The sequence below is a fragment of the Podarcis filfolensis genome, assembly GCF_964270895.1.
Source record: "Podarcis filfolensis genome assembly, chromosome: 1".
In the NCBI taxonomy this organism is placed as follows: Eukaryota; Metazoa; Chordata; class Lepidosauria; order Squamata; family Lacertidae; genus Podarcis; species Podarcis filfolensis.
Window position 1 is genome coordinate 119,298,752 of NC_139604.1, and position 15,702 is coordinate 119,314,453.

Below are 15,702 nucleotides of genomic sequence, written 5' to 3' on the forward strand. Positions count from 1 at the left end.
CATGTGCTTGATTGCATAACTACTTTCAATGCCAACACCATCAGCCGTCTTGATGAAGCCACTGGATTATCCTAGCTAGCTACCCACATGACACAAACATCCATATGGAGCATTATAATCTACCTTATACAGGCCATGGCATTTATTCATCTAGCCCAGGACAGAATTGCCTGTTCTTACTGGCAGTGGCTTTCCAGGTTTTTGCAGACCAAAAGTCTTCCACATCACCAGTTACCTGCTTCCAGGAATTGAATTTGGGATGGTTTGCATTCAAAGCAGGCACTCAGCTACTGAGTTATGGCCCTTCCTCCACTGATACGGCATAGGAGCCATGCATGACTTTGCAGCAGCAACTATATTGCAGAAATATTGTATGATTTGGGCCTGAGAACGTTAAAGGTGCAATATTCGGTATTTACCCTTTTGACCTGGGAGGAGAATGTGAGATAAATCTCAAAAGTCTTTACTTGATGATATGGGATCAATTGTGCAATTGGTTTTTATACCTGCAAACTGCTTAGAAGCCTGTTTTTGCATTAAGTGGCATGTAGCTCCAGGGTTGTGGGAGGTCAAAGACCTGCTTCTATTTCTGCAGCAGGGTCCGTACCTCCAGCCCCCTAGAGCTGCCCAATCAGCATGAAAGGGGAAATTGTTTAGCCTCTGAGAATATGTATCCTCACCCTTTGTGCTGATTGGAGCCAATCAGAGCGTAAGGAGGTGAGTCGGCCACTGTGGATTGGATCCTAGGGTCACTCTGCAGAAAGTGCATGGGAAGAAGTTTGAGGATGAGTTTTTTCTGCATGCTCCAAAGCTAAGCATGTAAGAACGTTGAAAATACATGTTAATTTCAGTTTCAAGAGAATAGTGTGCAAGTTCTGTAACACCATGGAATACCAAGGAGAATAAAAAAGTCACGCCAGATAAAGATATTGGCACACTCCAAATCATTTGTCCGTGTACGTGCACAGAAAACAATAGATCTGAAATCAGTGCTGAGAACTGCATTGGTTTTTGCAATGCATCCCTAATTATTGTCGAATAATCTTAGAAGACTGTAGAATCTTAGAAAGGTGTGTGCTGGGGAGCGATGACTATGGCTAGCAAGACAGGAGCCTGCACTTCTGCATTTGTCATGACGCTACTGGTGGAATGTAAATTATTAATAATATGGAAGAAATGTTTACAAGCTGGGTATAGGTTAATCCTTCTGTGGCTGCCTTCTGATGCATAGTTAGGCACACCTGATTTTTCTCTAGTTGGCAGAATTTAAGGAAGCATTATTGGGCTTAGGGTTAACAGCCCCTCGATGCCTCATTTGTATTACAATTTCAAACTGGCTGCCCTGCAGAACTAGGTATTAAAATAATAGTAATCATCATCATCAGCAACTATTATAAAAGCTACCATTGAGGGGCAGCATCAAGCTTTTTTTTCAAAAAAAAAAAACCCCACACCAAAAACCAATGGTTTTTACAGTGATAACACACAAGAGAGAAAGAGTACAAGCAAACAGCATAAGCAGATAAACAATTGCCTCCAAATTTAAAAGCATTGTGATAACAAGGTGGCTGTGTTTTGGTTGTGGAAAGCTGTTCACAGGAAGAAGATTATGCATTTGATCCCAGAGACCTTGTAACTGACAGCAGGATCCTTCCCTTTGATCAGAACTGAGCTATACAACTGAAAGCAGTAATGAAGTCAGCTAATGCTGTGGCATTAATACTAGAGATTAAAACACTGGCTTGGCTTTAGCACACAGGGATTTAATGAAAGCCAAGGGAATATTTCCCTTATGTTGCATTTAGACCTGCAGGAGAGCAGGTTTCAGCAGAGGACATCTTCTACAGCTGAGAGCTAGGAAAGGGAAACCATTTTTTAAAAATTTGAGTGTTGTCTTGTCAGTTTTTAACTGGGCACTGAGAAGCATTGAAGGACGCATTTATGTGCTGGGCAACAGTACTGCAGATGCAATTCAGGGCAAGTAAATATAAACTTAAGGGGGGAAACCCACACTGGGGCAAAATGATGATAATAATAAAGCCCCAAAGCACATAATACACTAATGGGCTTTAAATAGGCTTCAGTTTTCCAGGAAAGAGATATGGAAATCCCAGTGCAAAGTTCACTAAAAATATGAAATATGTACTGTGGCAATGTAAACAGTCATTTCAGTTTTAGGACTTCTTAAGAAACAGATTGGAAATCAGTAGAACACACATTTTAGAATTAGTACGTTTCTACTCAGAAGTGTGTTCATTATGTTAAATTGCCCTTACAGCCTAGTAAATGTGTTTTAGGATTGCAGCCTTTTCATATACAGTTGTACCTTGGAAGTCAAACCCCTTGTGAGTTGAACGTTTTGGCTCCTGAACGCCGCAAACATGGAAGTGAGTGTCCGGTTTGTGAACGTTCTTTGGGACCCGAATGTCTGACGCAGGTTCCACAGCTTCCGATTGGCTGCAGGAGCTTCCTGCAGCCTATCAAAAGTCACGCCTTGGTTTCTGAACATTTTGGAAGTCGAACGGACTTCCGGTATGGCTTGTGTTCGACTTCCGAGATATGACTGTGTGTGACACTTTAGATCAGCCTTTCTCAACCTTGGGTCCCTGTATGTTGTTGGACTACAACTCCCATCATCCTTAGCTAAGCAGGGCCAGTGGTCTGGGATGATGGGAGTTGTAGTCCGACAACATCTGGCCCCCCAAAGTCGAGAAATACTGCTTTAGAGAGTACCAAAAGGAAAATGAAAATAACAGTTTAAAACGGTATTATACCACTTTATAGTGCGGATGGGACCTAACTGAACAGGCCAAAGTCCACTCCCTGCTTTAAGGGATGATGTGGGCTCCCTATTACTGTAGTAATGATCAGAAATTTCCCCTCCCACCACTGATCTGATCAGTTAGAATCTAATGTTCCTTCTTTGAATAAAGGTTTGACGAGAATGGTAGGTTAGGCTTGAATTCCTTGTGGAATGATCAAAGGAACTGTGATCAAATTGGAACTCTATTCTACATATGTCACCTGCAGAACAGGGAATTTTTGATTACTGGTGCCCTAAATATGGCATAATGCATTTGCTGAGAAGGCTCTTGCTGTTGCCTCCGAGCTTTAAGATGGAACATCTGTGGAAGGAAAAGCAACAGCAGAGCAATACAACAGATATACATTATGCGCTTGCTTGTGTCAGTGTACCTGGTGAGTTTTGTTGAATCAATAAGAATACAGAACGAGCACACCAAAGCCCGCAGGGACACGTTTTTAGTAAAGAAGCAATTCACTACAAATGAATGAGAACTGGAGTAGGGAAACTCACTGGTAAATTGTGTTACCTTTGCTTATAAAAATAAATGGCGATGAACACATTTGCTCCAGCTGTTCCTATTCAATATCTTTATTTCATAAATTTCATATACTGCTTGATTGTAAAAAGCCATTTACAAAAGGAATAGAACAATAAAATTATCAGTAAAAACAGTTAAAAACAACATGGGGGGGAATCAATCTCACTGATAAACTAAAAACAAATCAAATTCCTGCATTTCGGGGGGTTAGGCTAGATGACCCCTTGGGGACCCCTTCCAAATCTGCAGTTCTGTAATTTCATGATTCTGAAATGCACACCAGCATTCTGCCTACTGGGGCAGGCTTGTCTAAACAAAAAATGGTTTTGACATGCGTCAGAAAGGGTACAGTGAAATTGCCTGCCTGGTGTCAGTAGACAGGGAGTTCCAAAATGTGAATGCCCGCCACGTTCGAAGACTGATTTCTTACAAATGCAGGATGAGAATTATGTGGCACTTGTAACAGTGCCTGTTCCTCAGAGGAAAGCGGTTGAGTGGGTGCAGTGGCATAGCGTGGGTTGCCAGTGCCCGGGGCCGCGTGAAGGGGAGTGGGTGGGTTGGAGGGAAATGGAAAACTGATGGCATCTGCATCACCCAGGAGATCACAGAGATAAGAAAAGAAGAGTTGTTCCCTTGTCTGCAGAGGTCGCTTCCTGGTTCACATGGAGAAGCCGTTTTCAGCAGAGCCCAGCGACAGAAGTGCACAACTGTATTGAGGCAGCACCGGGTGTTGAAATTTCGCACCCCTAACAATTTTGCAACTGCCCCATGGGCCCACGCTATGCCACTGAGTGGCTGTATAAGGAGTAAGGCAATTCTGCAGGTGAAATATACATACTTAGAGTCGAGAGTGGATTTCATGCTCTTTATTCAGCTCATAGTGGTGAGGAATGCCAGTTCCCCCAAAATGCCTGCTTTATATACATTATTTACACAATGGGCCCCACGTGATTGGCTAATTCTGGGATTCTCCTGTAGGCCAATCAGGTTTCAGATTCACTTCCACCTGGAGCTGAATTGGGTGGCTCCTGCAGACCGATCAGACTGCTGCATTCTGGATCCTATTGTTCTAGGACCAATCAGACTGCTGCATTCTGAATCCTATTGTTCTAGGACCAATCAGTCTGCTGCATTTTGGATTCTATTCAACTCAGTACATAACAGCAGGTAAACTGGTCCCAAGTTGTTCAGGGCTTTATTGTAATAGTAGTGCCTTCAGCTTGGCCCAGTGCTAAATTTGCAACCAGTGCAAGTCACTGAGCACAGGTGTTATATGCCGGCAAAGTCTCGCTCCTGTCAGCAATTGTGCTGGAGCATTGTGGGCTAACCGCAGTTTCCGGGTCAAGCACAAGGGAAGCCCCACATAGAACACATTGCAGCAGTCGAAGCTTGGCGTTATCTGCACCATGCTCTAACCAACTCAGCTATCCTCCATTGTGTATACACTGACCGGTGCCTCAGGTGGGTCTTTCCCAACCCTACCTGGCGATGGCAGGTATTGAACCTGGGGCCTTCTGTATGCAAAAGCACTTTCTCTTGCCACATGAGCTACAGCAGACAAAAGGAGTACGGGGCCAGAATTGTGAGACGATAGGTCAGGCCCTGACTCAAATGGGAATAAATGGAAGCTCTGGTCAGATGCAGATTAGATTCCATCAATACGCACCTGTGGCTGCTTATGAAGGCATTCTGGAAACTGCAGTTGATCCTGAAAATAGTAGCAAGGATGTTAAACAGTATTCACGGACAGATAAGATGTCTTACTAGTACTGGAAGGACTTCGCTGGCTACCAGTTTGTTTCCAGTTATAGTCCAGTTTATTATTATTACTGTTAATTTATTAATGGCCTTCTAAACCACCACCTCAAGGTGATTTACACATAAGATAATTAAACACAGTTAAAAACACAAAAACAACAAATACAATTTTTTTTTAGAAACCCTAACGGAAGTGGACACTTCTGGTAAAGACTCATTTATCCACCTGGGACAGGGTTTCCCAAACTTGGGTCTCCATCTGTTTTTGGACTATAACTCCCATCATCCCTAGCTAGCAGGACCCAGTGGTCAGAGATGAAGGGAAATGTAGTCCAAAAACTGCATGAGGCCCAAGTTTGGGAAACGCTGAACTGGGGAAAACGTGCTGGAGCAAAGATGTCTTCACTTGTTTCTGGAAAGTGCAGATAATGAGAGCCTCAACAGGAATGCTGTTCCATAGCACATGGGAAGCCACACTAAAAGCCCTGCTCTGAGCTGCTTCTGAGATCCTTGGAACTTGGCAAGCATAGGAGCCAACTCCTAGGGGGTGAGGGTTTCTTTGGACCCCCAATAAAATATTTGACGGGCATTGCCATTCAGATGGTGTGCGTGCACTGCATCATGTGACCTCTCAAGTGTTGGCACTAACCTGTGAAACCCCCAAAGTCTGGGACTGGCTTACCTGGAGGACCCACCCTGTTATTAAGATTTTGACCAGTGGCTTTGCTGAGGAATGATGTAAAACATAGGTGGGCAAACTAAGGCCCGGGGGCCAGATCCGGCCCAATCGCCTTCTAAATCCAGCCTCCAGACGATCCAGGAATCAGTGTGTTTTTACATGAGTAGAATGTGTCCTTTTATTGAAAATGCACCTCTGGGTTATTTGTGGGGCATAGGAAATCATTCACCCCCCCCAAATATAGTATGGCCCCCCACAAGGTCTGAGGGACAGTGGACTGGCCCCCTGCTGAAAAAGTTTTCTGACCCCTGATGTAAAAGAAGACAGAATGATGGCAGCCTAGAAGGAAGCTTTGCTTTAAAAGTGTTTTTTTTTTTGTGGGTGGGAGTTTTTTTGTTTTTGTTTTTGCTGCATACTCCTGTCCACTTAAGAGGGCAATTCACTTGAGCGCGCGCGCGCGCACACACACACACACACACGTAAAGTTCTTCATTTCTCTGCAGGGCCGGGGCACCGTCTTCCCAGTTTTAAAAATACCAGTAGATCATATATTTCTAAACAGTTAGATTTTTTCACCCCATGAGGCGATGACAGTTTGTAGGGCTTTAAAGGGATGTTGTTTTAAAAAATAAAAATAAATTCCCTCTATGGAAAGTGGTTCCAGTCTTGGCTGCCTTTGCTGCGAAATATTTTGGCTTCCCAAGACAAAAAAAAAAGGGGGGGTTTGAAAGCCTCTTCAGTGTTTGTAGAGATCTGATGTCTATAGTTTTCCTAGGATGTCTTTCTAATTATGGTCTGGCAACGGGATCTGAGGAGTCAAAAGCAGACACAGAGTTAAGCTGGAAACTCTGAGTGTCTCGCTTCTAACTTGAAAGTGTGTGTGTGTCGTATGAATTTCTGACGGAAATGTCACCTTAGAGACTCCTTCGCCTGCAAAGGCCACACGCATTCCAAGAGCAGCAAAAAAGTGGTTTTAGGGTTAACACTTGAAGTGCCTGTGCCGTTCTTAGCTGTAGGAGGCTGCCTTAGCCCTTCTAGTTTAGCATTTTAAAATCTTAATAGCTAGAATGTTCGAAAATGAGACTTTGTGTATTGCTTGGAACTCCATATTGTGCACCAGACTGTACGATTGCATGGTAGCTCTACAGAAATGTGGGCTATAATTTGGCAGCATCTGAGTTTCTCTCTCCCCACAACCGCCAGCCACCCCAGTGACTCACATGAATGAATAAAGCAAGGCTTACCCAGTTTCCATGTGGTTTTCTGGGTCTGCCGTTAAAGTACTGGATAATAAAGAACTGGACGGTGAATGTTTGTAACCTTCCAACATCCCCAAAGGCGCACTCCTCCGCCGTCTCCCGAGACACACGGATGCCAACCAACAACGAATGATTATATTGCACGTAATATTATTTATGTGCATCTTTTTTTTAATTGTTGGGGCACAGTTGTGGCAAAAGCAGGAGGGAGAAATATACAGGTTGTATTAAGCAGGCCAAAATGCACATCCAGTTGGCACGTTTAAAAACCTAGGCAACCCAAAATGGCGGTGGAGCCTGTTAGCTATCAGCTGGGCACAGTTGATGTTTATGTATTAAGTCATCTTATTTCAGTGTCAACGTGTTTAAAAACCAGCAGAACAAAATATAGACAACATGAAGAAGGGTGGGTGTGGGCAGAGACACATACATGATCTTACATTTTCTCGGTATGTCACATTAGCGGTTTGTTTGCGGTGTTGTTCAAGGAGGGTGTGGGAGTGCAATGTGCATTTTCATTTTGTTTCATTTCTCCATTCCCTTTTATTACTAGAACCAGCATTTGCTGATCAAGAATTTAGGATCCTTCCTCTTATTATCAGTACAGTGGTACCTCAGGTTACATACGCTTCAGGTTACAGACTCCGCTAACCCAGAAATAGTGCTTCAGGTTAAGAACTTTGCTTCAGGATAAGAACAGAAATCGTGCTCTGGCGGCGCGGCGGCAGCAGGAGGCCCCATTAGCTAAAGTGGTGCTTCAGGTTAAGAACAGTTTCAGGTTAAGTACGGACCTCCGGAACGAATTAAGAACTTAACCTGAGGTACCACTGTATCATTTATTATTTAGTAATTTTGTATACCGCCCTTCGTCCGCAGACCTCGGGGCGGCTCACAATATAAAGCAAACTTCTTAGCTGCTGCTGCTACTGCTGTAGCGATCAATTTCTGCTTCGGATTAATGATCTGATATGGAGGACGGGGCGGGGATGGCGGGACTGTTAACTACGGCCCAGATTTTATTCATTGTCACGGTGTGTGATAAGGTGAAACCTGAGAAACAGTGCAGCATACTAATTGATACCAATAAATTAATCAAACTAATCAAAACATCCAGCATACTAATTGATTTTGAAGGATCTTCAAGTTTAATTTTGAGACCTCAGGGGAAATTATCCCATTACTTTCCATTCATCTTTAATTACCATGCAGGAATATAAAAATGATAGGAGGACAATGAGGTTTTGGGGCTTCACAGGAACACGGGAAGCTGAGTCGGCATTGATCCATCTAGCTTAGTATTGCCTACACTGACTGGCAGCTGCTTTCTGGGGTTTCAGAGAAGGGTCTGTCCCAGTTCTACCTGGAGGTGCCAGGGATTAATCTTTTGCAAACTTTTTGTGTGTACAGCTATGGCTTACAAATAAAATTATGCATGTATATATGTAGCCATCCTTGCGTACCGATTAGACACAAAGGCTGCTAAAAATTACGTTAGGAAATCATTTTACTGATCTTTATTCATGTGGACGATATGGTGTTGCATAATCTGCACATGCTAGGGAGCACTTTAATAATAATTAATGACTATAAATTACACTATTAACCTTCTGTGGGTTGGAGACTATGCTTGCTTTGGATGCAAGGCTCCTTTTGGTCTCACTGCGGAGACGTGAGGTTGAAATTTAAAATTTAAATGTTCCTTAGAATGTTCATGCAGCCAGACTTTTCTTATACAAGAAAGGTCCTTTCTGCTCCAGCTATTCAAGAGATGGCGCAGATTAGTTGACAGGACCAAGACTGTTGCATTTATCTGTTTCGTGCTCGCAGATACAGTCTTCTACACTGGGTGTGGGAATAGGCACTATAGTTCTGTGGCAAGTAGAGCTGAAATTAATTTACTCCATTAGATCTGCCTCAGTGAATTTTGACAGCAAGTGCATTCTATGGGTGGATGTATATTTGGAAAATATTTGACACTGAACTTGCAGTAGGAGTCAACATATGACAAATTTCATTTGTGGCAATTAGTGTTTGACAATCTGGCCTGTGAATGCAACAAGGCCAACCTCTAGTAGTGTCTCTTTTTTTGTAAATGTTTTCTTATTTTTAGAACTTGTAGCTTCTTTTTAGAACTAAGAACTGGTATGTGAGATTGCTTCGTTCCTCCTCCCTCCCAGTCTATTTTCCTTTCGTGTCATGTCTTTTTAGATTATAATTCCAAGGGCAGAGGCTACCTTTTCTTTTAGCGATTTTTGATCTGATTTTTGAGCCTTTTCCAGCTGAGGGGTGGGATAAAATTTCTTAAACAACCAACCAAACAGAACATCACCTGAATTTCTAGAGAACTAAGGGAATTTTTCACCTCCAAAGCATCAGCCTATGAACACATCTTGTAATTATTCGGGATTAGTCACTCCATGTGAGCAAATTTGGGGAACGCCTAATTTTGTAACCTTAGCTCTGGGGCATAGCAGAAGGTTCTTGGTGCCAAGCCAGTTGCTTCTCTTAGAACCGGCTTTCCAATTCCACTGGCTGAAGTAAAGTGCTAATTTTCTTTTATACCTTTTGAGTTGGTCATACGCTCTGAGAAAACATATCTGAGCAGAAAAAATGACTTCTGTGAAAAATGAATAGGCTATTAATGATGAACTTCCCTGTTCCCCAAAAGCTGGGATGGGCAACCTGCCACGTCCCAGGTCTAGTTGGACTCCGACTCCCATCAGCCCTATCCAGCTTGGGCAATGTTCAGGGATGATGGGAGTTGTAGTCCAACAAAACCCCTGGAGGGCCGCTGGTTCCCACCCCTCTTTAAAATGAATGAAAAAGTAACAAAACACATACAATTGTTATTCGATCTCAAGATTTCTTGGTTTGGGAGCCTTTACAGTTAAAAAAATGAATGATATTCGTAGTGTAGACATGCGCTCGGAAGACTTTAAATGAACATTAGCAGAAGGTGTGGCAAGAATCCTGGGTGGTGACCTCTGTTGGGCCAAATTTTGTCCCTAACGTGCTTCAGAGTAAATAAGTGAGATATTGTTTTCAATCAGCTTTTACTTATTTGTTTGGAAATAACCTGGAAATGCTGTTCTCGGTGCTCCCTCCTCCCTTCCCCTCTCTTATCTTACAATACATCGCCCTTTCTAATTGTCCTGTCATTCAAAATGGCTTCTTTTCCCCCACCCCCAGGCCCTCCTGCCGCTTGCGCTAATGTCATTTTTTTTAGTAGCAAGCCTTGCTCATGTTTCGGTGCAATTTCCCTTTTGTTCCCATGACCCCATGTTGTCTTCTGACCTAGAATGTTCCGCATTGCTCCTTGCTCGGCGGTTCAAGCATCGCCGCTAACACGCTTCGATTCCCGAGGCCTTCCAACTTCCCTCAGCCTTACTCCTCTCATTGTTATTTTCGAAACGTGGCTTCGTTGTTTTGAACTTTTTCTCAAGTCACGCCATCTCTTCTGCTGTATTCCACAATAATACCTTGACACGCTAAGAGCCAGAATAAGCTCTAGCGACATTCAAAAATGGCGATTTCTAGGTGGTGACGTGGAAGCGAAAGTGTGTTGTTGAGCAAGACTTCTATTTCTTCAAGTGTCTAGCTGCTTTAACAAGTGGGTTCAACTTCCCTGGTGTGAGGAAAACAGGAACCTGGCTATTACCAAGGTGATACCATTGGTCCATCTAGTTTAGTACTGTCTACACTGACTGGCAGAAGCACTGCAGGTTTTTAGTCAGGGATATTTTCCAGACTTCGCTGGAGATGCCAGGCGCAGAACCTGGGACCTTGTGCATGTGAAACATGTGCTCTATCCCTGAGCTACGAGCCTTTTTCACAGATAATGGTTTGCAACATTTGCATATCCTAGCCTTGCTGGAATCTGTCTGTCTTGGGAGACAATGGAGGAGTGCGCCTTTGGGCGAGAAGTCAAACTGTTGGTAGGTGTGACTGTTGAGACCGATGCAGGAGAGACATGTTTTGTTGCAGCTGGGGCAGGTGAAGTGGTCCAGTTCTTCTGATGCTCTACAGTGGTACCTCGGGTTACATACGCTTCAGGTTACATACGCTTCAGGTTACAGACTCCGCTAACCCAGAAATAGTGCTTCAGGTTAAGAACTTTGCTTCAGGATGAAAAAAGAAATCGTGCTCCGGCGGTGCAGCGGCAGCAGGAGGCCCCATTAGCTAAAGCGGTGCTTCAGGTTAAGAACAGTTTCAGGTTAAGTACGGACCTCCGGAACGAATTAAGTACTTAACCCGAGGTACCACTGTATGTCCTATTGATTAAAATCAGCAGGAGTTAAAATACGCTCAGTGTGGACTGCAGCGTGCCCTTAGTTTGCAGGGGGTGTAATGGGTGCAAACTGTTGAAACACCAGCACCACCTTCCACCCTGTCTTGCTTCTTGTTCTGTGAATAAATTCATTGTCCACATTTAGAATAAAATAAAAACCGTCCATCAAAATCAGATACGTTAACTGTCGTGCATGCCAGGTTCTCTACGGATGGCCCTGATTGGGCTTGAATAATAAAGATATCAGCCTGTATTCTTGGAGTAATGCTGCATTAATCAGACTTGCTGGAATGATCACATGGTATTTTATCGCCTTTCCCTGCGAGCTGCTGCTTGTCAGCAGCTGGTTGAGCTGCAGGCTGCAGGCCAGTATCTGCAGCCTCGTTTCTCCCAGAAGCTTCCCAGCACACAGCTCTCAGTTATGTCTTCAGCTTGACCAACTGAATGTTTCTCCTGCGCCTTACGGAGGGGATTTTGCAGACCTCAGATGCCTGTGCATTATTCTTTCCTGGGCCATGTATGCATTTGAAGAATTCAGGTAGGCTCTGTGTAACAGCACGACCGGCTCTTTTCTGTCTTTTTTTTGTTCTTGCAGGAATTTTGCTGTGTAATGTCAGGCTGCTTGTACGGCCGCAAAAAGAAAAAAGGGCTTCTGAGTTGTAAAAGGGGGGCTTTTGCCTCCGTGTAAGAATCGTAGCCCTTCTCCAGTGCCTGGGAGGTGGGTGTGTCAAGGATGAGCTGCAGGTAAACAATAGCTAACTGCATGATGAAGTGCAGAGATGAGTAATAGCTTCTAATCTAATGCCTCATTCGGATTTTTTTTTTTAAATCGCTTTTGCAGCCTGAAACTGCCAAGTATAACCTAGAGTCATAAACATAAAAACATGCTCTTCTGCTGGGAAAAATGAAAAGTATTTTGTTGTTGTTGCTGTTTTTAGCTCATGGCAGATGCTTCTCTTCTGGTTTTTATTCATTTATTCTTAAAGGATAGTTAATTTTGTGTGGGCTGAAATATAGATGCTTGGATGGAGCATGTATGGAATTAGGCTGGGGAGCTGTTGCTCAGTACATACGGTATGTCTGCTACTTGTGGTTTCGTAGCTGCAGTATTTCAGCAAAACCACTTGGTGAAAATAGAATGCTCTAGATATCAGTAGAGGTGTTGTATTTTTGGTGAGATTTTAATAGGTGCAGAAAGATAATATTTTTTATTAGTGGTATTAAATGCTGTGTTCTACATAATTCTTTTTTGAGAAATGGAAGGGGGGGAGGGCTTTGGTAAGTCGTTTCTAACTATTTTCCTTTGCAGCCCTGCAGATTTTTAAAAAATGCATATGAAACACAGTGAATCCTAGGCTTGTTTTTACCTGCAACAAAACAATACAGGGATATGTTCAATTTTCTGACCTTCATTGGCCTTTCACTTTGTGGTTGCAAATAAGAAGGACGCTCACCCACTTTTTCTTCTTCTTCTTCTTTCAAAGCTAATTGGTGAAGATCATAGTGGGGGTGGGTATCATTAGCCGCTGCTCTTGTTGTGCAGATGCCTTCATTATAATGTTATTTCAATAGTCGCATACTGCAAAAAGCTAACTTGAACCTTATTTGCATGGGAGGTGGGATTTGATTAACTGAAGACATCATCCAGCTGAATGAGAGGAGGGGGTTTGCTCCTCGCAGGCACTGGTGTTAAAAGCACTGTTTTCCTGCTAAAACACATTTTAATGTCAGGCATGTCATTGTCACTGTCATGTTCGTGTTCATTTGGCTGAGGTGTCCCTGATAGCAAAAAGGATGATTAACAGCATTTTGTTCTTGATTGGTCTGGAAAAGTGAGCGGTCGTTTTCTGCACAGTGCAGGGTGGGTGGGTGGGGGGAATAAGAGAATTTGTGCTATTTTTGAAACATAGGATAATACTGTTTTGGGAGCAGGAGGAGGAGGAGGAGGATTTTGGCAGAAGCCAGTGCAGTGCTGTGTTATAACTGCAGTTTGTAGCATTGTTAAGAAAATGCTTGCAAACCTTGAAGAGGCCAATTACTGTCACCAAGTTAAGCTGCAAAATGTAGACGAGGCAGCAAGCCTCGCGTCCTTTTGTCTTAGTCATTCTGTGCAGATGGGAGAGCAAATGATGCAAAAGTGATTTTCTTAATGATTTTGCGATCAGGTTGTCACGCAGATACAAGGTTCGTTTTGATACACCGACTTGCAAAGGGCATGGGGGCACACTGCTTTCCATTGACAGCTTCTGTTCATCTCAAAGGCATTTCACTCGAGGCAAGCTTGAACTTAGTAGCCTTGAAGTAACATGCATGTCATGCTTTTGGATTGTGGCTTTTGGGTTCCTTGCATTATCCTTTGTTAGGGAGGTTTCTTTTGGAAAACAGTGCCTACTTTTCCTAGTCACCGTGCTTGGCATGTAGAGCTGTTGCTATGGCACTCCCTGAAAAAAAGCAGATTTGTTACTCAGGCGCGCTGTTGATTCTGTTAACATGGTGGAACTTCTTAAGCCACGCAGAATTCTTCACGCGGAATCGGAAGGTAACAGTTAATCTATCAAAGCAAGTGCAGATGGTTATGAAGGGAAATGTTTCTAGTCATTTCACATAAACAGCAGCCCACTATGAAAAGCACATGAAAAACACGGAACAGCAGCCAACTATAGATTTTAACAACCATTGATGAACTAGGGGACTTCCAAATTATTAGCCTTTTACACCTGAGCTCCAAAGCCAAAACTCCATTAACTGGATTCTAACTGTTGCACTTTGAGGGGCAGGTACAAAACAGACCACATAAACCTTCCAACTGGCCTGGTTTGTATTCCTGCCGCCTCAAGCAACAGGGTAGTATCCAGTGCCAAACCTACTCAGGGTAGACCCATTGAAATTAATAGACATGGAACAGTTTCTTTCCTTTAGTTTTGGTGGGTCTTCTAACCTACTCAGAGTAGATCCATTGAAATTAATAGGGGATGGAGCTACGGGTCCCCTGTGAGGGAAGGTGAGTAGATGGCATGATAGAAGGGAATAAAATTATGCATTGTGTGAAGAAAGTAGATAGACAAAAAGTTTGTATTCAGTTAACTTCTACTCAGAGAAGACCCACCAAAACTAAAGGAAAGAAACTGTCCACTAGATCTCTCCTGGACATCCAATGAAGAAGCTGAATGTTGGGAGATTCGGGACAGACAAAATAAAGTTACTTCTTCACGCAGCGCGAAGTCAAGCTTATGTTGCTCCCCAAAGAGCAATGGCCACCAAATTAGATTTCTTTATAAGAGGATTGGAGAAATTCATGGAGGAGAAGGCTTTCAATGGCTACTAAGCCTGGTGCGTTCTTTCACTATTGGAGGTAGTATATTTCTGAATGCCAGTTGCTGAAAACAGCAGAAGGGAAGAGAGCAGTCACACTCAGGTCCTGTTTGCAGGCTTCTCTTGGGCATCTGACTGAGAACAGCATGCTGGACTAGACAGGGCCTGATCCAGCAGGGCTCTCCTTCTTATGTTCCCTTCTCTGAAGTTCTTCCCATTTAGGGACGTTCTGACGTTTGCGACAGTTCTAAAGCATTCGCAAGGCAACAGAGCTGTCCCCTTTCCGACTATAACAATAGCGAGCTTGGGAATTTAAGGAGTTAAACTCGTTGGCATTTGATGGTGTCAGCGAAGGAGAGATAGCAAAAAGTGTTTTAAAAATAAATGGTGTCTGGGGTTTTGCAGATGTGGGTGCTATTTTTGAACAGTGTTTGCTAGACAATATTGTCTCGGGCTCTGCCAGCCCAGCATTGGCACTGCAGTTGGTGCAGTGCATAAAAAAACATTGTAGGGAATATTGAAAAACCGTGCCGTCTACAAGTTGGTAGAATGCAGTATAACGTTTTGAAACCTGTTCGAGCTGCAATCGGAATGTGGTTCATTCCCTCCTTACAAGTGTTACTTCTGGCACCTTCTATTATTGCAGTGTATTTTCCAATATTTCCAGCGCTTTCATTTTTCAATATCATTATTACTATTGCAAATAAGGGCATGTCCCTGCTTGACAGCTTTTAGGCACACAAAATTAGCAGACCAATCATATATTTTCACCATTCGTCCTAAGGAAAAAAATTTTTGTGTAAGTGAAAGCAAGCGAAGCATTGCACAAGGAACAGAGTGAGTATTGCGCTGCATAGGAAACACTTGAGCTGTATGGTGTCAGCGCTTGATGCATCTAAGAAGGGGCCTTGCTCCTGCAGACTATGTGGATCGTTTGGCAAGATCAGGAGCTCATGCAGCATATATATGTGTGTGTGTATATTTGGCTTACATGACCTTATTCCTTTCTGGTAGGGTAGAGTATATCGAATTTTGAACCTTAGGAAAAGACAGTGCAGCCTC

At 43.2% G+C, this 15,702-nt stretch overlaps 1 protein-coding gene across 19 annotated transcripts in view; it reads left to right on the forward strand.

Moving 5' to 3' along the window:
* The window catches only part of EVL (Enah/Vasp-like), a 141,696-nt gene that overhangs the window by 7,133 nt on the left and 118,861 nt on the right, over positions 1 to 15,702 (forward strand). For 11 of the 19 annotated variants that reach the window (XM_083613048.1, XM_083613071.1, XM_083613059.1 and 8 more), the window contains exon 1: positions 11,604 to 11,866. The exons of the other annotated variants lie outside the window; for them this stretch is intronic. In XM_083613048.1, coding sequence (XP_083469174.1) covers positions 11,619 to 11,866 — 248 coding nt within the window. In that variant the 5' untranslated portion in view covers positions 11,604 to 11,618. Of the gene's footprint in view, positions 1 to 11,603; positions 11,867 to 15,702 lie in introns of those variants that run through there. 19 annotated transcript variants of the gene reach the window in all.